We start from the raw sequence: 24607 nt of genomic DNA, 5'->3' as shown, positions 1-24607 counted from the left end.
ATTTCTGTCTTTCTTCAACTGTATTTTGCCCCTCCTTTGAGAGAAATACATTAGCTGGCCTGGCGCCTTAACCTCCTGGCATCATACAGCACCTGGGAAATACAGCAGCTTATTAAATTACAGTCATTTAATCCGGAGATTACAGCGGCTTTCCGGAAGGGGAGAAAGGTCCTTCTCAGTGAGGAGGGCCCAGGTTTCCTGCTGTACGGCAGGTGATGAGGTTATCTCTTTCTTGGCCTCAGACGAGAGGCAGAGGGCTTTCAGACGTGCCCATTTAATAGTCTGGTGCACTTAGGAGGGTCAGTTGTGGTGCAGTGAAAACAGGCCTGGATTTAGATTGGGAAGCCTGCAGTTCTGATCTGAGTTGTCCCACTAGGAGAACCCTAGAACTAGAACCAGAAGGGACTTTAGAGGGAAAAGGAAGGAAGAGAACTAAGCATTTATTAAATACCTACTGTGTACCAGGCATTTTACAAATGTTATCTTATTTGATCCTCTCAACAACCCTGGGAGGTGGGTGCTGTCATTGACCCCATTCGACAGAGGAGGAAACTGAGGCAGACAGGGTTAAGTGACTAACCCACTGGAGCCACACAGCTAGTCAGTGACAGATCTGGGCTTCAAACTCAGGTCTTTTGACTCCAGACGTGGTGCGCATTCCAATGGACAGTAACCTCTCCCAGTAAAAAGAGGGACTTGGTCCATGTAGTATCTGAAGTTTCTTCTTGCTCTGAAACCCATGAATCTTGCAAGAAATTTGAAGAATACTAGGAATCTTGATCTTGGGACTGGGATCTGGGCTCAAATTCTGCTTGTGAAACTTACAGTTGAGTTATCTATCCCACAAAACCTCTCTGAGGTTCCATTTCCTCATGGGACAGTCATATACATGGTACTCACTCATTTCATGGAATTATCACAGGCATCAAACTGATGCATATAAAGTGGTTTGCAAACCTAAAGGAGCTACATAGACAGCAGGTGATGTCATTATTATTGTTGTTAAGCCCTGAGAATAATCTCTTTTCTACACTTGAAAAATTCCGAGACCTGGATTTCTAGTTCATACCCTATGATTGGCCAAACTTTGTCCTTTTCAGAAGTGGGGCAGCACTGGGGAACTCCTCAACACACCCGGAGGGCATGCCCTGGAGGCAGGTGGGGGGTTTATCAGTTTCCCCACCAAGACTTGTCTTGTTGCTCTCCCAACACTCAAGAACTGTTGAATCACAGGTGAGGCCCTGAACTTCCCCACACCTGTTATTTTCATCCACAAAAATAGGAATATCATATTTTTGAGAATCTTATGCTGGAACCTTTATACAATGTTGGTCCACTCAAGTCTATCTTTGTACCTGCCAGGGCTAGCAGTATCTGAAGCAGGATTCGAATTCGGGTCTTTCTGACTCCAAGCCCAGAACTCAATCCACTTTGACAGCTAGCGTGGTCTAAATCTAGAGCTCCAAATGATATTGCACTGTATCTAGACCAGCCCCTTCACTTTACAAATTGGGGACATGGAGGATAAAAGAAGCGTGACGGGAATGATTAAAATGACTGAACAACAGCGTCTAGGTCTCCGTTTCCTCCTGTGTAATATTAGGGAGTGAAGCTAGGCAACTTCTAAAGCTGTTGTCTTTCTTTCATTCTTAAGGAGGACCGTGACACCGGGCGATGCCATGGCTTGCCGTGAATTGGAATTAAGTGAGGAAGGGCTGTGCAAGGTCACTCTTTCCTCCTTAGCCACAAGATATACATCAGGACAACTGGAGATGGCCCTGGATGCTTAAGGCAATCCAGGTTAAGTGACTTGCCCAGGGTCACATAGCTAGTACGTGTCTGAGATCAGTTTTGAACTTGGGGCTGCTAGGTGGCTCAGTGGATAAAGGACCGGTCCTGGATTCAGGGGAACCTGAGTTCAAATCTGGCCTCAAAGAGTTGACAATTACTAGCTGTGTGACCCTGGGCAAGTCATTTAAGTCTTATTGACCAGCAAAAAAAAAAAGGAAGAGAGAAAGATTTGAACTCAGGTCTTCCCGACTCCAGGTCATTGCTTTACCCACTATATCACCTATTTGCCCAATTTCTAAGGTACCTTTCAATTCTATTTCTAACATCCCGTGAAGAATATTTACTAAAGATTAAAACAGTTCTCATCTCCACCAGGAGGACTCCTCCGAACTCCTCCCTGCCATCACCACCCTTCAGGTACACAAAAGAACATGGTTTCCATTGTGTCTGGAGCCAGGTGGGTCCTCCAGGGCCCATCCTGTCCCAATCACCTGCTGCTTCTGAAGAGCCCAGATTCTGCTCTGATAGCAAGATCTTTGCTGGATTCTTTGGAGTGACGATGTTTCTGTTATGACATCCCTTTCAAAAGGGGAGGAGGAGGAAGCTGATTCTGAGGCCCTTCATTTTTGCTCTCAAGTGAAGATGAATGTCATAACAGAGATCAGACATCACGGGCTGGGAATCGGCTGCTTTTTCAGTCCCTTCTCTGATGGCTGAAGTGACTTTGAGACAGGTGCAGAGAATGAAAAGTGTTGGTGGTGATGTGTTTTGGGGCGGGGTTCGGGAAGGGAGACAAGGCTCAATCTGGGAAAAAAACTATTAATAACTTAAGAGTCGCTAGATCATCAATGAAATAGCCCAGGTGTGTGGGAAGCTGGGGGGAAGAAAGACCATCACTTATGGAAATGAGCTCTGGAAGCAGATTTCAGGGTTGTTTTTTTTTTTTTTAAATTCTAGTCAGTCCATGGCCTGGAAGCTGGTTTTTGGTACAGTGCCAATTTCTTCTTTTTTCTTTTTCTTTTTTTTTGAGGGGTGGGGTGGGGTAGATTTATTTCTGTTTGTTTGTTTTTTTTGGCTGGGCAATGAGGGTTAGGTGACTTGCCCAGGGTCACAGAGCTAGTAAGTGTCAAGTGTCTGAGGCTGGATTTGAACTGAGGTCCTCGTGAATTCAGGGCCAGTGCTCTATCCACCATGCCACCTAGCTGTCCCTGGTAGATTTATTTCTAATGAATACTTAGGAAAAGGACTTAAGACTCGTCATTTCATTGGTGTAAGGAACTCAGGTCAAGAGGATTCATTGACTTAGAGAGTTGACTATAGAAAAACGGTGAAGTAGTGATTTGCCCAGGTTTCCACAAGTCATGTCAATAGAGTACTAAGCCTGGAGTCCTAGATCTTTGTGAGTTCAAATCCAGCCTCAGACACATGCTAGCTGCTTGACCCTGGGCAAGTCACTTCACCCTGTTTGCCTCAGTTTCTTCATCTGTAAAGTGAGCTGCAGGAAGAAATGGCAAATTACTCCAGTGTCTCTGCCAATAAAACCCCAAATGCGGTCACCAAGAATCAGATAGGACTGAAAACTACTCAACAACACCTGACCATCTCTCTACCATGCCATGTTGGCTCATATCCCTTCAAAAAAAGGGATAGAACACTGTCCTCTGACTTCACTGGTATAGGACATTTCCAGGTCTACCAGTTCAGGTCAGCACCTATATATGACTGAGACTGCACTCTAACCTTTAGCCTTAGAAAGTCACTTGAGAAGTTGAATGACTTTCCCAGCATCCTTCTCCTCAATATGTGTCAGAAATTGGGCCTCTCACCCAGACTGCTCTGCCCTGGAAGCCCTCTGTCTTTCTGCCAGTGAATGGCATGAGGAGTTTTCATTGGACATTTGCTTTGACTATTGTGAGCCAGGCTGTCTAAAGGAAATCTTTGGTGACCTTCCACCCCAGTGCCTCTGGGTACTACAATCAGGACATTTATTCTTGTCATCCTTGTTACTTCAGAGGTGGGAAGAGTGCTTTGCATATGCTCATACCACTCCTAGGTTTAACTTAATAATTATCAGCTGGAGACTGTTGATGAGCAGCTGAGACAAATCCTCAGCAGGGAAACTGTGAGGTAACCACTTCTCTCTCTCTTTCTCTCTCTCTCTCTCTCAACCTCTCTCTCTCTCCCTCTCTCTCTCTCCCTCTCCCTCTCTCCCTCTCTCTCTCCCTCTCCCTCTCCCTCTCCCTCCTTCTCTCTCTCTCCCCCCTCCTTCCCTCTCCCCTTTTCCCCTCTCCCCCACTCCTTCCCTCCTTCTCTCTCTCTTCCCCCTCCCTCCTTCTCCCTCTCTCCCCACTCCCTCTCCTCACTCTCTCCCCCCTCCCACTTACTCTCTCCCTCCCTCCTCCCCTCTTCCCCCCTCATCTTTGGCCAAATATCTCTGAATATTCTGGGAGGGAACACAGAAAAAGGCTTTCCATAGCCCCGCCTCTTCCCTTGCTTTTCTGTGTCCTTGCTCTGATTGCTATACAAATCTAGAGCTGGACAGGATCTCAGCTTCTTTCTCCTCCAACCCCTTCATTTTAGAGATGAGGAAATGAAGGCCTATAGGGATTCAATGACTTCCCTAAGATCACAAAACCTGAGGCAGCATTTGAACTCAGATCCTTTGCCTTCAGAAGTGCTGTTCTTTCCATGGTTACCATGCAGTCATGTTGACGAAGACAAGACAGTGTGTCTCAATGGAGAAAGAGCCTTGACTCTGGAGTCAGGCGATCCAGGTTCAAATCCTGCCCATGGCTCTTGTTACCCTTAGAACCTTGAGGGGGTCTTTTCACCTCAAGAGGCCTCCACTTTCTCATCTGTTAAATGAAGAAATGGGACTAGGTGTGCTTCCTTCTAACTTTAAATTTGATTTTAAATCTCCCTCTCTTCCCCCGGCTGGCACAGTGCAGCTGGCTTTTAGAAATGGCTTCTGGGCAGCTAGGTGGCTCAGTGGATAAAGCACCAGCCCTGGATTCAGGAGGACCTGAGTTCAAATTCGGCCTCAGATACTTGACACTTACAAACTGTGTGACCCTGGGCAAGTCACTTAACCCTCATTGCCCCACCAAAGAAAGAAAGAAAAAGAGAGAGAGAGAGGGGGGGGGGGGGAGAAAGAAAGAGAGAAAAAAGAAAAAAAAAGTCTTCATTTGGATTCCCTTGATGAGGATCCCTCAGATGACTCATCCCTCACCCCCACTTTTACCCTATACGTGCCGGGTTTTCTTTTCATTCTTCTGCAGTCAGATATTAGAATCCTGAAGCGACAAAACCACTGGGGTAGACTGCCTTCGTGGAGCTCGTGGTGGCAGGGCATGAATTCAACACACAGATAAATTATTGAGGACTTCAGTGATTTTATTGGTTCAGAAGATGTTGCTGTTCAGTCCTTCAGCCTTATCCGACTCTTTGTGACTCCAGGGACCACAGCACACCAGTGCATTCCATCGGGTTTTCTTGACAAAGATGCTGGAATGGTTCGCCCTTTCCTTCTCCAGGCCATTAAGGCAAACGCACTTGTCTAGGGACACATACCTAGTAGTTGTCTGAGGCTGGATTTGAACTCGGGTCTTCCTGACTACAGGCCTGGCAGTGCTTCATCCACTGTGGCACCTAGCTGCCTCTGGTATGAATTATAGACTCAGACATTTGGACCTGGCTGGGACCGCAGAGGCCATCTGACCCAGACTCTTTGTTTTACGAAGATGAAGTAATTGAGCCTTAGAAAGGATAAGTAAGTGCCTTGTCTTGGGCAAAATCCCATAGGCAGGAAATGACCTCTTCAGGATTTGAAGCCTGATCACTGAACTTGAAACTCACCACTATTTCTGCCTGTGCATTTTCTCTACTGGTAGTGATCCCACCAAATAGTCTTAGCTCTGAGGATCTGGTGTGTAGTATGTGCTTAATAAATGTTCATTGATTAATTGGTTGAAAGCAATATGACAATAGAAAAAAAATGTGTTCTACTAGAGCCACCCAGGTATCTCTGAAAGGATGTAGACTGGAACTCCAATGGTAGATATACAGCCACTGGTTGAGACTGTAGAGCTTGCAGTGACCCCACCCCCAGGGCTTTAAGGAGTCAAGGGCCTTTATGTGTCCTTATGAGGCATTGGAAAAGGATGTAAACACGGATAAATCTATCAGTCAACAGTGCCCACTTCGCCCAAGAATCTCAGCATAGAAAGAGACCTCAGCAAACATGTAATGGAACCTCAACCTGCAAGATAATCCTGATGTCAATACGCCCACCATATCTTCCTTCAGCCTTTGCTGGAAGACCTTCAGTGATGGGGAAGCCACCACCTTCAGAGGCGGCACATTCCCCCCATGGACTATGGTAGTGGTGTTTCTTATCTCCAGCCTATACTTGCCTCTTCATAACTTCTTTTTTGTTTGTTTGGTGTTTTTTTTTTAAATGGGGCAATGAGGGTTAAGTGACTTGCCCAGGGTCACACAGCTAGTAAGTGTCAAGTGTTTGAGGCTGGATTTGAACTCAAGTCCTCCTGACTCCAGGGCTGGTGCTTTATCCACTGTGCCACCTAGCTGCCCCCGCTTCATAACTTCTAATCTTTGTTCCTAGTTCTGTCCTCTGGGGCTAAGCAGATAAAGGCTAATCAATCCCCTTTCCACCTAGCATCCCTTCAGACCAACTCAGCGATCTTCTCCTCCCCAAGTCTTCAGGCTAACAAATGAGAATGTTCTCAGTTCTTTCAGCCATCCCATCTGTCCCTTCTGGAGTCTCTCCAGCTTATCAGATCTCTTCTAAAATACAGTGTCTGGATGAACACAGTCTACCGGATGTGGTGTGAGCAGGATTAAGTATGGCGGGAATGTCAGCTCCCTATTCCTGGAAGCAGCCCCTCTCTCACAGGATACATTAGCTTTTGTGGCTGCTGTCTCACATTAATGACTGGTACTTATCTTGCAGTCCCCTAAAAGCCCCAGGCCTTCAGACTAACTTTGTAAACTAACATGATATGTTACATTGTCCAAGGGCTTACTGTGTGCCAGCCTGGTCTGCAAAGACGAAACAAAGCACTGCCTGCCCTCAAGGAGCTTAAATTTAGCTGGGAGGTGAAATAAAACAGTTTGTTGTTGTTCTTGATCATTCCTTCCAGTCATGTCAAACTCCTAGTGACCCCACTTCGGGGTTTTCTTGGCAAAGATACTGGAGTGGTTTTTTGCCATTTCCTTCTCCACCTCATTTTACAGATGAGGAAACTGAGGCAAACAAGATTAAGTGATTTGCCTAGGATCACACAGCTAGCAAGTGTCTGAGGCCAGATTTGAACCCACAAAGATGAGTCCAGAAAGAGTACTCTATCACTGTGCCACCTAGATGCATGAAATCAGAAACATGAAGAATCAGAAAGGAAACTGCCCTTCCCTTCCTCAAATTACTTAGGGAAATTTAGTAGTAAGAGAGGTGCTAGGTGACATTCAGAGAAAGGGGAAGAGGGTGGTATTCAGGAAGGTGGAGGTCCCATTTGACAGATTTACTCTGAAAAAATAATTGCTTAGGTTCACATTCTGCCTTAAGATTTACAAAGTACTTTGCAAATAGGATATGGAGTGATCCTCACAGCAACTCCATGAGACAGGTATTGTTTACAGGTGAGGTTAATGCTCCCTTATTACAGATGGGGAAACTGAGCATCAGAAGGGGAAACTACTTCCCCTGGCTAACATACAAAATAAGATGCACAGCCAGAAGTTGAGACTTTTTTGCTCCTAAATCTAAGGCTTTGGTTTTTATTTTTCCCAGCAAGCTAGACTACCTCCAAAAAATACATGGCAAGTATATCCAATGAACTGGGATTTGCGAAAGTTCCGATAAAAATTCAGTAAAATTTTAAAAGAATTATTAAGTACCTGCTTTATGCCAAGCACTAAGTTAGTCACCAGGTACACAGAGCCTAAACAAATAAACAAACAGACAATTGAATGAATAAATGAATGGATAGATGAATAAACAAATAAATAGGCAGATAAATAAATAGATGATGATGATAGATAGATAGATTAGACAGAGAGAAATTTTAAAAAAAAATAAAAGAATCATCCCCTGCCCCCAAGGAGCTTATTTCTACTTCTAGAACAACACGGACACAAAATTCTATCCCATTTGGATTTGATGTGTCAGAAGTCAGAGCTGATTTAGAATTCTCTTTCGTTATTTCTTCCTCTGTCTTAGTTCTGCCCTTCTCTCTTCCATCCCAGCCTGATAGAGGGAATCTGAGCACTTCTTAGCTAGAAAGAAAGAGCATATTTTGTTCCCTTCTCCATCCTTGTCTGAAGGACCTTCCACAAAAATCAACATCTTCCCAGGAGTACGCCTTAGAGAAAAGTGACAATCTCATCAAGAGGAGAAGGGGGGAGTTATTGTGTTGAATAGATATTAACAGATTATTTTATCCTAGCATCTCTGCTGCTATCGACAGTGGGTTATCTTTGCCCAGCTCCACTCCCAGTGGGATATTATCCCTGCCTGACTGAGCTTCCCATCATATTTTCTGTTTTGCCCAATATTACCTGTCCTGAGAAAACTTAATTTTTCACCAGTTTTCCTGCCAGGAAAATTGTAAGATTACAGAGCTAGAGATGTGAAGATCCTCAGATGCCATCTAGACCAACTACCTAATTCTATGGATGAGGGAACTGAGGAACCCAGGACTTCTCAATCTAAAGTTAGTTTTTGTTTTTTCATTTAGTTCTTATTCTGAACCATGTTAGATGAAGGGGAATAGGTCAGGGAGTAGGATACTGGTCATAAACACATAAGCCATATATGAATACATGTATGTGGATATATGTATGTGTATATATATATATATAGATGTATGTGTATATATATATATATAGATGTATGTAAGATAGGTATATTAATGTATATTAATTAAATTCAATAAACATCTAATAAGTGCCTACTATGTGCCAGGCACTGTGCAAGCCCTGGAGATACAAATTAGAAAAAAGAATGACATTTCCTGCCTTCAAGGAACTAGAACATGCAAAAGGGAACTGGAAAGTAGGGGGCTGGGGGAGGACACCAGGGGGTGCAAGGCTCGGGGGGCTTCTTATTTCATGGAGTTCAGACTAAGTAGAATTGCAGATGTAAGGCAAATGAGCCCCAAAGTCCAGGTCCAAGCTTTAGGTGGAGTTTAGGGCTCTACCCCACAGCCTTCCAATGAGAGAGCAGAGGCCACTGAGGGAGTTGGAAGGTGCTGAGTATATAAGGTTGAATTGAACCCCATGATAGGAGATTTCTGGTCATTAGCTTATCTCAGGAGAGCCATCTTGTCTCCTAGAGTTCAGACCAAACAGAGCTTCAGATATAAAGTGGAGTGAGCATATATAAATATGTGTGCATATAATATTTAGTGTATAGTTATATTATAACACAGCCGCTTGTTATCTATGTGTGCTCAGATACTCCAATAGATCTATGATCCATCCTAGCAATTTAGGATTTCCCTCCAACAATGCAGATAGCAGCCTACCCATGTCACACTGGCATGGTACAGTCCTGTAAGTTCATTGGAGAAAGGAGGAGGCTGAAATGCCGAAGGCCTTGTGCCTATACATATACACATACATGTACATGTGCATATACATATATATCCTATTTATATATACATATGTTCTATTTATATATGCACATATATAATATAAACTCTCTCTATATATTCTTTTCTGTATATATAATTATAGCAAGACAAGTAGTATGTCACAGTGGGTCATGAAGTCAGGAAGACCCAAGTTCAAATCAAGCCTCAGACATTCACTACTATGTGACCGTCAGCAAATCACTTAACCTCTACTTCCCTCAGTTTCCTCATCTGTAAAATGGGGGTGATAATAATAGAAGCCATCTCATGAGGTTGTTTTGAGGATCAGATGAAATAATAGACTGGCACATAGTGAGTGCTATATAAACATTAGCTATATATTAAGATAGAGAGAAGAGGGGCAGCTAGGTGGCACAGTGGATAGAGCACCGGCCCTGGATTCAGGAGTACCTGAGTTTAAATCTGGCCTCAGACACTTAACACTTAATAGCTGTGTGACCCTGGGCAAGTCACTTGACCCCAATTGCCTCACTAAAAAAAAAAAATGGAAGGCCAAAGCTAGTTGTATGACCCTGAGTAAATCACATAACTACCCCCTCTTCCTTCATCACTATAAATTACAAAATAGTTGCTGATGAGTAATGATAGAAGGAATTTTCTTTCTGGAGACTTCCTGGCATGAGTAAGACCCCAGGTCCAACAGACACCCACCCACCCCACCCCCACTTCACTAATACCTTAAATTTATGAAGCACTTTGTAGTTTTCTTATCGCTTTGTGAGTGTTACCTCATGACATCTTCACAACAACCCTGAATGACAAAAGGGATCTGCTGTAATTATCACTATCCTCATTTCACATACAAGAAAACTAGCTTAGAAGTTGTATTTATTTATGTTGCTAGGATCATAGATTGAAAGCTACAGGACACTTTGAAAGTCATCTAATCCATTTATTCTTTGGCCATTGTTAAGAGAAGGAACATTTGCACCTAAAAAAACCTTATGATCATTGAGATCTAGAACTCTTGGGGACCTCACTCCTTCCTTTTAAAAATAAGGAAACAGGGACAGAGAGGTGACATATAAGTGGCATGTGCCAGAGATGGGGTTTGAACCCTGATTTTCTTTTTTCTCCTTTTTTTTAGGGGGCAATGAAGGTTAGTTGACTTGCCCAGGGTAATATAGCTAGTAAGTGTCAAGTGTCTGAGGCCTATTTTGAACTCAGGTCCTTCTGAATCCAGGACCGATGCTTTATCCACTGCACCACCTGGGTGCCCCTGTGATTTTCCTATTATAGATCCAGTCCACTCCTTTTTTATCATTGAGATGGATGACAGTTTTCCATATCTAGCCAACCACCATCTTCCTCTCATATCATCTGGCTCTACTGCATATCTCCCAGATTCCTCATCTTCTGCCCTTGTGCTCTGTGCTTCTGATGGGTAAGAGTTTCCCATATCTAGCCAGCTTAAGACCCCAGACACCCATGGTTTTCTAAGGCCACCTGCCATGCTCCTATTTGGAACTCCACATATACCAACACCATCACAAATGTACACACACTCACTCACACTTATCTTGATCTTTGAATAATAATGCAATTAATATTAGCATTCCTGGAAATAACATGCCAAATTTTTACCCAGTGGCTCGACTCACCATCTCTGATTTCCCTGAGCAAGTCATCTTTGGCCATAACCCCTTTATATGTGTTGTCTTCTGTCTTAGAACAAAAGCTTCTTGAGGGCAGGACTCTGAGTCTTTTTGTAATATATCCCTAGCACTTAGCAGAGTTCTTTGGATATAGGTAATGATTAATAAATGCTCACTCACTCATTCACTCATTCACTCATTCATTCATTCATTCATTCATTCATTCATTCATTCATTCATTCATTCATTCATTCAAGAACTACCCTTTATCCCTGTTACTTTTCTCCTTCCCTCTTCTTCTTCCATCCTAGTGATTTAAGCTTTCCCACGAAAAAAAAAAAAAAACTACCAAAGCCAGAATCCTCCTGGATGAGTTCCAACAAGGGTCTGCATACACATGACATCCCTGAGTAGACTGAGCCAGGGAATGGGCAGGGGCATTATCTTGGATCACATCCACAGCAGTGGAAAAGAACAACACTCGGGGGACGTGATGGTCTGACAGGCTCATCAAATCAAATATTCATTCCCAGTGCTGCCACTGAAAGGCAGTGAGCTGTCTGGTTAGAATTGGATCCATATATTAATTTTAGACAGATGGAGATGAAATTAGAGGCTTTTAGACCACCATCTGATAAAGCAAGACCAGAAACTTGCCAACTCTTGGCTGCAGTCACAGAAGACAGCTCATGACCTCCTTGATGTATCTCCTGTTTTAGTGAAGTTTGATTTTTTGTTTAATCATCCCTAGGCTGGAATGACCCCTTCCCCCTACCTCCACTGGCAACTGATTCTTCCACCATGAAGCCTTCCTTGATTCTGCCAAATGCTCATCCTCCTCCCCAGCCTGAAGTGACCTCTCCCTCCTGATCCTATCCTGCTATTTACTATTATTTTCACAATCTAATAATCTCATTATATTGAATTCAAGTGAGGAAAACAAGTGAAGTCAGAAAAAAAACCTTGGACATGAAGATGGAGAGATTAGGGTTGGATCCAAGGATTAGGGACACATCTGCCAAGAAGAGGTAATTGGACCTTTGGGAACAGATACGATCACTAAGGGAGAAACAGACCTAGACTAGAGGTCTGTGGTACACCCCTATATGGGACATAAGAGACAGGTGATGATCCAGGAAAGAAAATGCAATATTTATCAAATGAGTGGAGAAAAAAATCATGGGAAAAATGTCAAACGTCTCTTACATCAGGGATACTCAAACTAAGATATGTGATTTTTTTTAAAAGCCTGCATTTCAATATAATTGTTTTCCTTTATGATCTTATATTAGTTATGCATTTAAAAATATTATTTGGAAAAAAGCCCATAGGCTTTTTACCAGACTGCCAAAGGAGTCCTTGACACCCGGAGAAAACCTGCTGTCTTAAATAGAGCCTGCATGTCTTTGGGAAAACACCCTTGAAGGATCTAGTGGGAGGTGAAGTGGTGAAGGGTCACCTTAATCATGATTGTCATCATAGCAGCCTGAATTTAGAGCTGGCTCAGAATTCATGGAGTCCAGTGACATAACAGATGAATAAATTGAGGTGTATGAGCTCATAAAATCAATGTATTTAGATCTGGAAGTAATCTCAAAGGCCATGTCCTCTGATCCCTTTCCATTCTTCCCCTATCTCCTGCCATTCTTTAGATGAAGAAACAGAGTTCAAGAGAGGTCATTGGATTCTAGATTTACACCTAGAAGGGGCTTCCATGGCCTTGTTGTCCAAGCTCCTCATTTAACACATGAGGAAACAGGCCCAGAGACTTGAAGTGACTCATTCCTAAGAAAATCATATGGTGTTTTTGACATGATGCACAAAGAATATTTTTGTAGTATATTACCTTATTTGTTTATTGCATGCACTCTTTTATTCCCCTTTGTGTGAGGACTGTGTCTCTCAAGCACAGAAAACAATCTCAAAATTAAGTATTTTTTTCTTTTTCTTTTTTTTTTTTAGACAAGGAAGAGCATGATGTAATTCTGATTTAGTCTAAACTACTGTAACTATTACAAAGGAAGGTAGCTGCTCTATTTAGTCTTTGTAACCATCTTTCCCAAATGTCTTCTAAAGGTGTGCTGCTCCTTTCCTTGCAGTTTGAGACCTCTCTACAGTGGGGGTGGGAGACAAGGAGGAGGGGGACATGATAATGGTGATACTGGTGGTACTGGTGGTGATGGATGAAAGGTGGGAATATTATTCTTGTCCTCATCTGAGAATGGACTTGGACAGGAATCCTCTATGCAACATCCCTGACCAATGGCCATTCAACACTTGATCATGACTTCCTATCCACTACAGACATGTAGATGCTATGAACAAAGGTGGGGTAGGACACATATCTTGCAGATAATGTGCCATCTTCTCCTATGAGATATTATTGTTCTGTAATTCATTCATGTCTGAATCTTCATTTTTTTTTTGGAAAGATACTGTAGTGGTTTGCCATTTCATTTTCCAACTCATTTTACAGATGAGGAAACTGAGGCAAAGAGATGTTAAGTAACTTGACCAGGGTCACACAGCTAGTAAGTGTCTGAGTTCAAATTTGAACTCAGGTCTTCCTGATTCCAGGTGCAGTGTGCCATCCACTGCACCACCTAGTTGCCTCTTGAGATATTACCTCTCATCTGTTCTGTTTATATCTTGAATGTACCTAGTTAATTGCATGTCATCTCTTCCATTAGACTGTGAAGGAATAGGCTATATTTGACTTTACTTGTGCCCCAAGATCTTAGCCTGGCACATACAGCATGCTTAATAAATGCTTGTTGACTGGGAAGGGGTGGGGGAGACACATCTTCTGATTTCTGTGGAGTTAGCAGAGAGTATGGCAGATCCTTGCCATGACCTTGATGACCAGTCCATAAAGGACAGGTCTGGGGAAATGTAAACATTGGGCATGAAAAGATCTCAACATTGGGGATATATATGACTTGGATGGGAGAAACACCGATCATCACCTGACCATTCCTTTCCTCTTGCTTCCTCCTAAGATCTTGGCCTGAATCCCTCTTCCTGAAATAGGTTTTCTTGTCTGGGGGGACCCTCAGATTTCTCCCCACCGGAGCCCTTCTGATAATACCTACGGGGCCTAGCCTTTTGCTTTATCTCATTTCTCCCCATGCATACCCAGATGGGGATTAGCCTTTTGCATGCCCTGTCATCCTCAACGCTCTAAGAAATTGTGCAAAGAACTCTTGGTTCCGCAGACTTTGTGTCATTGGGATTTGTTCCCTGCTTCTGTTTCTTTTCACTGAATGTTGTCTCAGAGGAGTCTAATTCCTCAAAGATCCAGAGATACTCAAATGAGCACGAATTGATTCAGATCAGCATTTAGGGTGTTTTAGATGACAGGTCCCTCATCTCTGTCACTTGACTGTACAGAGGCTGATTTCCAATTTACCCTTTTTGTTCAGAACCATAAGATGTTTTGCTTCTTAATTCTGAACATTCATCTCAAGTGGTTTCAGAGCTTGGGATCTGACACTAACTTCATATTTATGGTGGCGTCTTTGTGTGTGTGTTTTGTTGGGGAGAAAGGGAGAGTGTTGTCACCTGAGGATTTGAATAATGTCTTGTTTGACATTTGAAACTCAAAGAGGGCGAACCATGGATCAGTGGTACCAGGAGCATGCCTTCGGATATAAATAGACTCTGTGTTCCAAGGGGAAAGCACCATCCAATGAGAGGTAATGAGGAGGCTCAAGGAGAGATGAGAAGTAGCTGGCACTTATATCCCAAACTTTACCAGCTCATCATATGTTTGATGGTAGTCCTTTGTTCTCAGAGAGGACCACAATGATATCACTATGTTGGAGTCAAGGGATCCTATGTCTGATTGTGGCCAATCAGACCACTATGAGCTCAGGAGGTTCTACCACAGGTTGGGCACAAGTAGTCCCCATGAACATTTGAAGTAGAGATGTCTCTAAATTTGTACATCTCATGTTTTTCCATATGCTGGATCTGGATGGAACCTTAGAAGTCATTCCATCCAATGGTATAAGATAATTATGACAAAGTCTGGCTCTAAAAAAAAGAGTTATGAGAAGACACTTCACCTCACTTCTTTGCAGAGTCTGGGTTGGGAAGAAGGATTCAATGGGAAATTTAAGTGAAGTAAAGACAAAAGATAGCAATAAAAATTATTTTATGAAAGAAACTCAATTCAACCCTTTCCTTTTAGTGGTGAGAGATATTCACATTCCAGAAGGGATGGGAGTAAGCATTAATTAAACACCTATTATGTGCCAAGCACTGTGCTCAGTACTTTACTTGTATTATCTCATTTGATTCTCACAGTACAGTGACTCTGTAAGAGAGATGCTCTTATTAGCCCCATTTTACAGATGAGGGAACTGAGGCAAATAAAGGTGATTGATTTTGTTACTGTTATCATCCTCTTCTTTTCTTCCACTTCTTTCTCCTTCCTCCTCTTTTTCTTCCTCCTCTTCACTCTCTTCTTCCTCCTGCCTTTATGAATTTCATAGCCTCTGAGTCAAATTTTGGAGCTGCTGATGCTATTTGGGAAACATAGTCCTCACCACAACTTCTGAGAATATACTTGATGCTGCTGGGTGCCTTTGGCAACTTTCACTACAACCCCCACTAGGTCCTAATATTATCTCCCTTTTACAGATGAGCCATAGGATGATTAAATCACTTGCCCAGGGTCGCTAGTACATGTCTGAGGCCAGATTTGAACTCAAGTCTTTCTTCTTGACTCCAAGGCCGGCACCTAGCTGCCTAGTATAGGTATATCCTATTTTTAACTCAATCTAGAAATGACATGGTTTTGTTCTACATTAAATAAGTGACCTTAACCCCAGGAAACAGCTTCTGATCTGCTTATCATGGGACAATATACCCATCACCTACAGATTCATCGTGTCCTGTAACTTCCCTGCCTGAATCCTCTGATTTGTGGTCCCCAAGCAATGGGATTCGCTAAGTCCAGTGTGTCACTTTGATGGGTGAGGGCTGGGGGCTTCAGCATTTAATCCTAAGTTGATTAAGAGAAAATCAGAACCTGACTTGTTAAGGTCCAAAGATAGATCAGAAGCTCAGAGGAGAGGCCTCTGCAGTTCAGAAGGTAGCAGAAGGTAAAACCTTCAGTGTGAGTTTCATTTCCACCTTTGATCCTAAAGCTTTGTGAGCCCCAGGGATACTCTCCTCCAATAGTTTGATAGCCCAGCTGGGTCCATGCATGAAACAAGGAAACTATGAGTCGGGGAAGGAGGAGCATTCTCTGTCAGGAGGGTAGGAGAATGGAAAACTCTAGCGAGGTGTGTTTATGTTTGAAACCACTCAGGAAATGTCAGCTACAGATGAAGGCTGGGTTACCTGCTTCTGTAAGAAGTGAGTGGAAGTGCAGTTTTAGGGTTTTTATTTATTTAATCTTTTTGTAATAAACATTTGTATTTATAGTTTTAAGTGGCTTTCTTTCAATGATTTGGCTTTCAGGAAACATTCATTAATTCCAATTATGTGAAAGTCCTTGGGCTAGATGCTGGGGGAAGGGCAAAAGATGCAAACCTTCATGAAGCTATTAATCCAGTGATAATAATGAGTCTTAGCAGACTTTCTTTAGTGCTATCCCCTCTTTTGATTCTTTGTATTCCCTTATTTAATCATTTGTTCTATGAGTGATCATCATGTTGAATTCTGTGGAGACAATTCTGTTCCATGAATCATGGCCATACCAGGAGTATCATGGTATTTAAATGATGAGTCTTGGTTTCCTAGGCAAGGTTGACACTTTTAAGAGGTCATGCTAGTTTCCTGTAGGCAAACCAATCCACTCAAGCTAAGTCAACAACCAAGCATTTATTGTCAGACACTGTGGCAAGTACTGGGGATGCACTCAAAAGTCAAGGCATCACCCATGATGTCTTTGTTCCTCTTCAAAAATGAAGGACAAACAACAACAGCAACAGTGAAAAAAGGTGCCAATGATCCCTGCCCTCAAAGAGCTCATATCTTCCTCCACTTGTTTCTAGATCCAATTTGTAGCCTTTTTCAGTATCTGTCAATCAATCAATCTGGCAAGGATCATTAAGTGCCTACTATGTGCTAAGCATAGTGCTATGTGATCAAGATGCAAAGTCAAAAACACCAAGCCCTGCACTCAAAGAGCTTACATTCTATGAAAGGTATATATCCTAACAAAAGAACTCTATTAGGTTGTCCATTTCACTGCTTGCCATGGCTTGAACAAGAGATCCAACCAAAATCGTTCATTCTCGCGCCCCCCCCCCCATTTTTTTCTCACTTGTGGATATTTAAGCCAATTCTTGTTGTTCAGTCATGTCCAACTCCTTGTGACCCCATTTGGGGTATTCTTGGCAGAGATACTGGAGTGGTTTGCCATTCCCTTCTCCAGCTCATTTGACAAGTGAAGAAACTGAAGCAACCGGAGTTAAGTGCCTTACCCAGGGTCACATAGCTAGTAAGTATCTGAAGCCAGATTTGAACTTGGGCAGATGAGTCTTCCTGGCTTCAGGTCCATCTCTCTATCCACTGTAGCCGCTAGCTGCCTGTTCATGGGAATATGCATACATACATACATACATACATACATACATACATACATACATACATACACACATACACACATACACACACACAGAGAGACCATTTTGCCTGTACTTGGGTCTTCTCCTACTGTAATAGATTCCTTCCTTTGCAACCTTTGGCTTTGTTTGATAGGTGAAATCTCCACTTATCTTGTCTAGAAATATGCTACTATATTAATTCTCTTCCATACTCCTGCCTCCATGCTTCCCCTGTGAGTTACCTCTTTGAGAGCAGGACTATCTTGCTTGGTTGTATTTGTACCTCCAATTTTTAGTACAGTGTCTGACACATAGCAAATGTTTAATACATGATTTTTTGTTAATTTATTCATATATATATAGATACATATGCATAAATATCTAAAGTATAAAAACACAAACATTCCTTATTTTCATGAAAATACAGAACGTCGCAATGCTTTTAGATGAGATCAATAATCATTCAAAAAAAGCTGGCCTAACTATCCATACAAGATGAACAAGTGGATGAAGAATGCCTTTTTTATGAGTGTCAGGGAGCAACCTCAGGTATTTGAAAATGCTCCATCATTTTCCAATTGCAGTTTAGCCTAGTTTCTTGCGACTCAGTTCTGGGCAGAGTCGCTTGTTCATCTGCATTTCCTGCCCAAGACATATGTATGGAGGCACCAACTCAGTGGGCTGCTTGGCCAACTCTATGTAATCATCTGGGCAGTAGGCATTTGTCATCTGTTTGTTTTAAACTATATGGATGGTTAAACAGATGGCTTTTGAGTAATTATGAATCTCATCAAGGAGGGCTTGATTCAACCAGTCCAATGTCATTTATAAACGGAAGTATCTGTAGAACTGCAACACCTATAGAGAATCTCACTTCCTTGTGGATTCTGCTTGGAACAAAATACTCCGTGATGCCTCTGGGGAGAATGTCTCCTTCTTTTATAACTCATTAGACTGTAATAATTAAGTTAAATTCAACAAGTATTTATTAACTGCCTACTGTATGTAACAAAGAAGTGGTACTGTGGATGGAGAATCAGGAGGACACAAGTTCAAATCTGTCCTCAGACACTTCCTAGTTGTGTGACCCTGGGTGAGTTCCTTAACCCTGTTTGCCTCAATTTCTTCATCTGTCAAATGAGCTGGAGAAGGTAATGGCAAACCACTCCAGTATCTCTGCCAAGAAATCCCCAAATGGGGTCATGAAGAGGCAAACAAGACTGAAAAAAATGTCTGAACAACAATATGCAGGCACTGAGCCAGGTGCTCAGAATACAAAGACAAATGAAACTGCCCCTACCCCCTAGAAGGTCACCTTCTATTGGATCATTGGAATCACTGGGGGAAAAAAATGGTTCATATAATCACATCTATCAGGGAATCTTAGACAGATTTAACGTGTCTACAACAGACACTTTGTTAACAGCTACCTTTTGTGGTTACTTGGTGTTGACTATGTGTAGGGTGCTGTTATCAATGGAAAAATGAAGACGCTCTATTTACTATCCTCAAGGAATATACGGTCTCTCAAGGTAGAAGTGATATTGCCTAAAGGATTGTAGGATTGTGAGTTGATACTGTTAACAGTAATCATGAGCATTTATTGATCCCTTAACTATTATAGAAAGTAACTTGTAACAGGTGACAGCAGACTTTGTGTCTCCTCCAATATCCAGCCCAGTACCACGCATACAGTAGGTGCCTAATGTTTGTTTGGTGATTGAGATAAGAAAGAGAGAGTAGATGTTCAAAAAATGATGCATCACCATTAGTAGAATCTACCATTAGTAGAATTTAAGGTTCCCGAGGGCAGGATTTGTCTCAGTTTTATATTTATGTTCCCACTGTAAGCACAGTGTGTGGAATATAATGGACTGTTTTTGATCTCAGCAGAGAAATCAAGAAAGCCTTCCTGGATAAAGTTCTGTCTGATCATAGGTCTATGACTAAGTCTGTTTGTCCCCCACCCCCATTTGACAAAGGAGCAAACTGAGGTCTGAGGAATTGAAATGATCTATCCAAGGTCACAAAGCTAGGATCATAGACTTAAAGATGGAAAGGACTTTCTAATCTACTGAGTCCACCCCCACCCCCACCCCCCTTCCTGTTCTTCATTTTTACAGCTAGGGAAACTAAGGGCCAGAGAGTTTAATAGACTTATACAAGGAATACGGATTTAGAGCTGGAATGGATTCAGAGGTCATCTAGCACAACTCCTCTATTTTTCAGATCAAGAAACTGAGGTTTAGTGAGTATAAGTGGCTTGTTCAAGGTCACAAAGGTAGTTGAGTGGCAAAGTGCCCTTTCTCTAGGGCAAGTGAACTTTCTATTACACCAGGTGGCATTTCAGTTCATTGAATAAGGAGAAGGATATTTTTAGTTATCAAAATGCTATGTGATAACTCTGACTTTAGTGGATGAGTACAATTATTTTAAGTATTTCCATCCTTTATTATATTCACTCTTCTAAGAAATGGTGTTTCTATGAATGTGTATATGTATATGAGAGAGTGAGTGAGAATGTGTGTGTGTGTGTGTGTGTGTGTGTGTGTGTGTGTGTGTGTGTGTGTTGAACTGGGTCATTGACTTGATGGAACGTTTTGTCTCGAAACATTCCAAATATATGGAGGAGGGAAAACAATAGATTTGATTAGGGAAGATGGCTTTGTGATTGCCTTTTCTGAACAGCATATTAATTTTTATCACCCTAGTAAATCCTTCTGTCCTTAACTCTGCTCCCAGTTCAATCTGGTTCTGTTCATTTCTGACTAAGTTTCCATCTGCTTTCAGTTTAAACTTGAACATAAAATGAGCCTTGCTGGGTCCTAATGGATTTTAGGGAAAGGAAGAGAGCCTGTACCTGTGCCTGTGTGCCTGTGCGAGTGTGTGTGTGAGTGTGTGTGTGTAAGTGTGTGTGAGTGTTAACACTTCCTCTGTTTCTTCCAATGGCAGATGGGAAGCCCGTGTCACTGTCTCCCCTTGAATCCCAACCCCACAGTCCACGGTACACCGCCTCAAGTCAGCGAGAACGAGAGAGCCTGGAGGTGCGCATGCGAGAGGTGGAAGAGGAGAACCGAGTCCTCCGCAAGCAGCTTAGCCTGGCACAAAGCCGGAACCCATCCCACCGCCGAGGCAACCACTCCAAAACCTATTCGATGGAGGAGGGGACAGGTGACAGTGAGAACCTCAGGGCTGGCATCGTGGCTGGCAACAGCTCTGAGTGTGGGCAGCAACCAGCGGTGGAGAAGTGTGAGGTAAAGAGAGTCCAGAGATTTCGATTGTCAAAAATGAAAGAAACCTCAGAGAGTATCTGAGTTCATTCATCCACAGATCCATACATTCATCTGTCCATCTATCTATTCATCTGCCTGTCCATCTGTCTATTTTTATATTTCTTATTCACTTATTCTTTATCGATTTGCTTATTCATTTTTCTATTCATTCATTTACTATTCCTTATTTTTCTTTTATTTACCTTTTTGCCCATTTGATCATTCATTCATTTGTTCATTTTTCCATTTATTTATTTGTTTGTTTATTCATTCACTTAGTAAGATAGTTAGTTATCTGTCTGTCTCTCTGATTATTTTATTTTATTCCTTCTTTGGGCACTGTGCTCATAATGAGACCAAGGCCCAGAGAAGTGACTTGCCCAGAGTCATTTGGGGATTCATCAGAGCAAGGACTAGAACCCAGATCTCCATGTCCTCAGGCCAGTTTTCTTGGAAGACCACCATCAGAAGTCTGTTTTTCCCCTGAGCTAGTCTTCTAAATTCTCTGTAGATTATTTTTATAGAGCTGACAGAGACTTGAGAACTCATCTAATCCAACCCTACCCTACCTCACTTATGGATGAACATACTGTGTCACAGTGGATAGACAGCTGGCCTCTAAGCTACAAATACCGATGCTCAAGTTCTCCCTTGACACATCTTGGCTGTGGGTCTCTTGGCGATCCATTTAACCTCTTCGTGTTTTTGGCCAACTCTCTTAAAACCCTCAGTTGCCAAAAAAGTTCTGTTCCCCCAGGAATTGACTATCCTAATGAAATCATAGGTGCAGTCCCCAGCCCAATGCTGTTTTAAATGAATTTTTGGCAAGTTGAGTTCTTATATGATTATAGGATACTCTAGTTCCAATTATCTCAATAGCCTTTGCTCCCATATTCTTTTCGCCATAGATCTTCACTCTAGAGATCATAGAATCATGGATTTCGAGTTGGAAAGAAAATTAGAAACCATCAGCTCTAACCCACTCATTTTGTAGATGAGGAAACTGAGGTACAGACAGGTCAAATACTTTGTCTAGGATCACATAGCTACTAAGTGTCTATGGGCAGGATTTGAACCCAGGTTTGCCTGAGATCTTTCTATTGCATCAACAGAATTTAGTCCAAGTCTTTCTAGGCCTGACTCTGATGCTGCTTTTAACTCTGCCCAGTCATTGCTCAGTGGTCAATTAGAATGATGAGAACTTTCCAGAAGTGGCATGGGTGGCAGCCTCCCTCTCTTCTGCTGCACCTGATGGCCACTAGTCAAGGATGTCATACACAAGGTTCCTTTGCAGCCATAATTTAGACTGGCTTCAGGAATCTCCCCCGAATCTGAGGTGCTTTGTCATTCTGTGCTTTTGTGGTTAAAGATAACCTGGTTTCCCAATACCCCCTTTCCTGTGACTTTCTCAGTGGCACTATTTCCTGACCTGTTACTTTCCATATCCTGGAAACAAAATCATCTCAGACAAGTTGCCCACATCCAGTTTGCCAAGGGCAAGGTCTAGCGTTGGTATCCCATAATACCACAGGGTCCACTGATAGTTTCTGATTAACATCCAGTTTGATAAATGTTTACTGACCACTTTAGAAGGATAGTGCATAGTATAAATTCCCTAATCATTGATGTCCCCTGAGATTCTGTCTTACATCCCCTTCTCTGTGTGTCTCTGGCTCTCTCTATTTAGATAAATAGATGGATGGATGATAGAGATGATAGATAGATAGATAGATAGATAGATAGATAGATAGATAGATAGATAGATAGATAGATAGATAGATAGATAGTAATTTCATCAGCTCCCATGGGCTTCATTAGAGAACCTTAAATATATGCATCTAACTATAACAACTCCAACTGCTTGATGAATACCTATACCCAGATTTCCTACCTAACACAACCTGTCCAAAATAGAATGTATTGGCTCCGTCCCCCCACCACATCTGATATTCACTAGCTCTCTGACCCTGGGAAATTCATGTAACCCAAATACCTCATAACTCCCATAGTTGTTATGAGGATAAAATGAGATAATATTTGTAAAACATTTTGCAAACCTTAAAGCAATATCTAGATACATGTAGATATACACACATATACACATACATATATACATACATCACCACCACCACTACCACTAATATTGAAGATCTACCTTAGCCTCTTTTTTCTGGACTTTTTTTCACATTACTTTCCTTCAGGCACTCCATTTTGAAGTCAAATTGTCTTACATATCATTCCCCAAATTCAGTCATCCATCTCTGGCCTCTTTGTCTTGCATAATCTGTTCGTCCTTCCACCACCATGCGTAGGATGTCCTCCCTTATCCCTTTTGTTTCTTAAAACTGTTTACTTACTTCAAGGATCATTTCAGATGCCTCTACCTAAGTAAGACCCTTCCATATCCTCACCATGGCTAGTCTTCGACACCAGCAAATTATCCTCCATTTTCAGATCTATTTATGTGTTATGTAAACCCTGCTGGAATGGAAGCACATTGAGGGCAAGGCATACTTTATATATTTTACTTTCATCTTTCTTTTCCTTTGCACAGAGGTCAATGCCCTGCCCATGCTAGGCAGTCAGTGTTTGTAGTAGAATTTTGAATAAAAGGAACAGGAAGGATTTGAATTTGAAAGAAGGAAAAGGTCCCTGATGTCAAGAAGCTTTGTTGGTTGGGGAGATGAGGCAATGTTTCAGGATGAGTATGAGTTAAACAAAAAAGGTAGAGGGTTTTTTTTAAAGTTCCAGGGAGGGAGAGAGAGAGAGAGAGAGAGAGAGAGACAGAAACAGAGACAAAGTGACAGAGACAGGAAAGAGACAGTGAGCAAGTGAGCGAGAGAGACAGAGACACACAGAGTGAGAGACAGTGAGAGATAGAGAGAGACAGAGACAGAGACAGGAAGACAGAAACAGACAGACAGAAACAGACAGACAAAGAGACAGAGGCAGAGACAGCCAGGAAAGGAACACAGAGACAGACTGTATGTAGTTAAATGACAGGAAAATTGAATTAGACTGCATTCAGCAGAGTTATCAGGGAAGGGGGAATTTGAGCTGAGCCTTGAAAACTGAGTATCAATAATATGAGTTCACCTTCCTGTGGTGCCTTCAGTTGTAGAAAATGCTCTTCTCAGAACAACCCTATTGTTTGGCAGAGAAAAATGTCATTGGCCCCACTTTCCAGATAAGGAAAGTGAGGCTCAGGGAGATGATGGAATTTGCCCAAAGTGGTACAGCTAGTAAAGGTGAGAGTTGGGATTTGAATTGAGGGCTCCTGACTCCAGGATCAGTACTCTTCTTAATATGGTAGGATCTGGATAGATGGAGAAAGGATGAGGATGTTTTGGGTTTGGTGGTGAAACAATATGAACAAAAGCTTTGGAGGTGGCACCTGTGTTGTGGGACAAGTGTAGAAGCCAGTCTGGCAGGAGCAGAAATTTCAGGTGGAAAAGCTGTTGCTGATTAAAGCAGAAAGTCAGGTTGGAGCCAGATCGGTGAGGGCCTGGAATGCCAAGGGCAGGAGTAGTATGGTGTGCTCAGGCATGGCTTCCCGAGGCTGGGTTAAACTTCCATCATTCCTCTGCCTCCTCCTACCAAGAGCAAGCAGCCCTTTTCTCTGTCACTTAGAGTGGGTGTCAGGGAAAAGCTGCCAACTGAGTGGAATTCTCCCCAGTGGGGATTCTTCCTCCCCACTCCAAGAGTTTCTGAGTCATAAT

At 42.3% G+C, this 24607-nt stretch overlaps 1 protein-coding gene across 2 annotated transcripts in view; it reads left to right on the top strand.

Annotated features, from left to right (window-relative positions):
- The window catches only part of LARGE1 (LARGE xylosyl- and glucuronyltransferase 1), a 578937-nt gene that overhangs the window by 259297 nt on the left and 295033 nt on the right, over positions 1-24607 (top strand). For both annotated transcript variants that reach the window (XM_043967031.1, XM_043967032.1), the window contains exon 3: positions 20569-20870. In XM_043967031.1, the coding sequence (XP_043822966.1) occupies positions 20569-20870 (302 nt within the window). The remainder of the gene's footprint in view (positions 1-20568; positions 20871-24607) is intronic.

This window comes from Dromiciops gliroides, chromosome 5 (assembly GCF_019393635.1).
Source record: "Dromiciops gliroides isolate mDroGli1 chromosome 5, mDroGli1.pri, whole genome shotgun sequence".
Classification (NCBI taxonomy): Eukaryota; Metazoa; Chordata; class Mammalia; order Microbiotheria; family Microbiotheriidae; genus Dromiciops; species Dromiciops gliroides.
The sequence above is the reverse complement of the archived record's forward strand: the minus strand, read 5'-3'. Positions and strand labels throughout refer to the sequence as shown.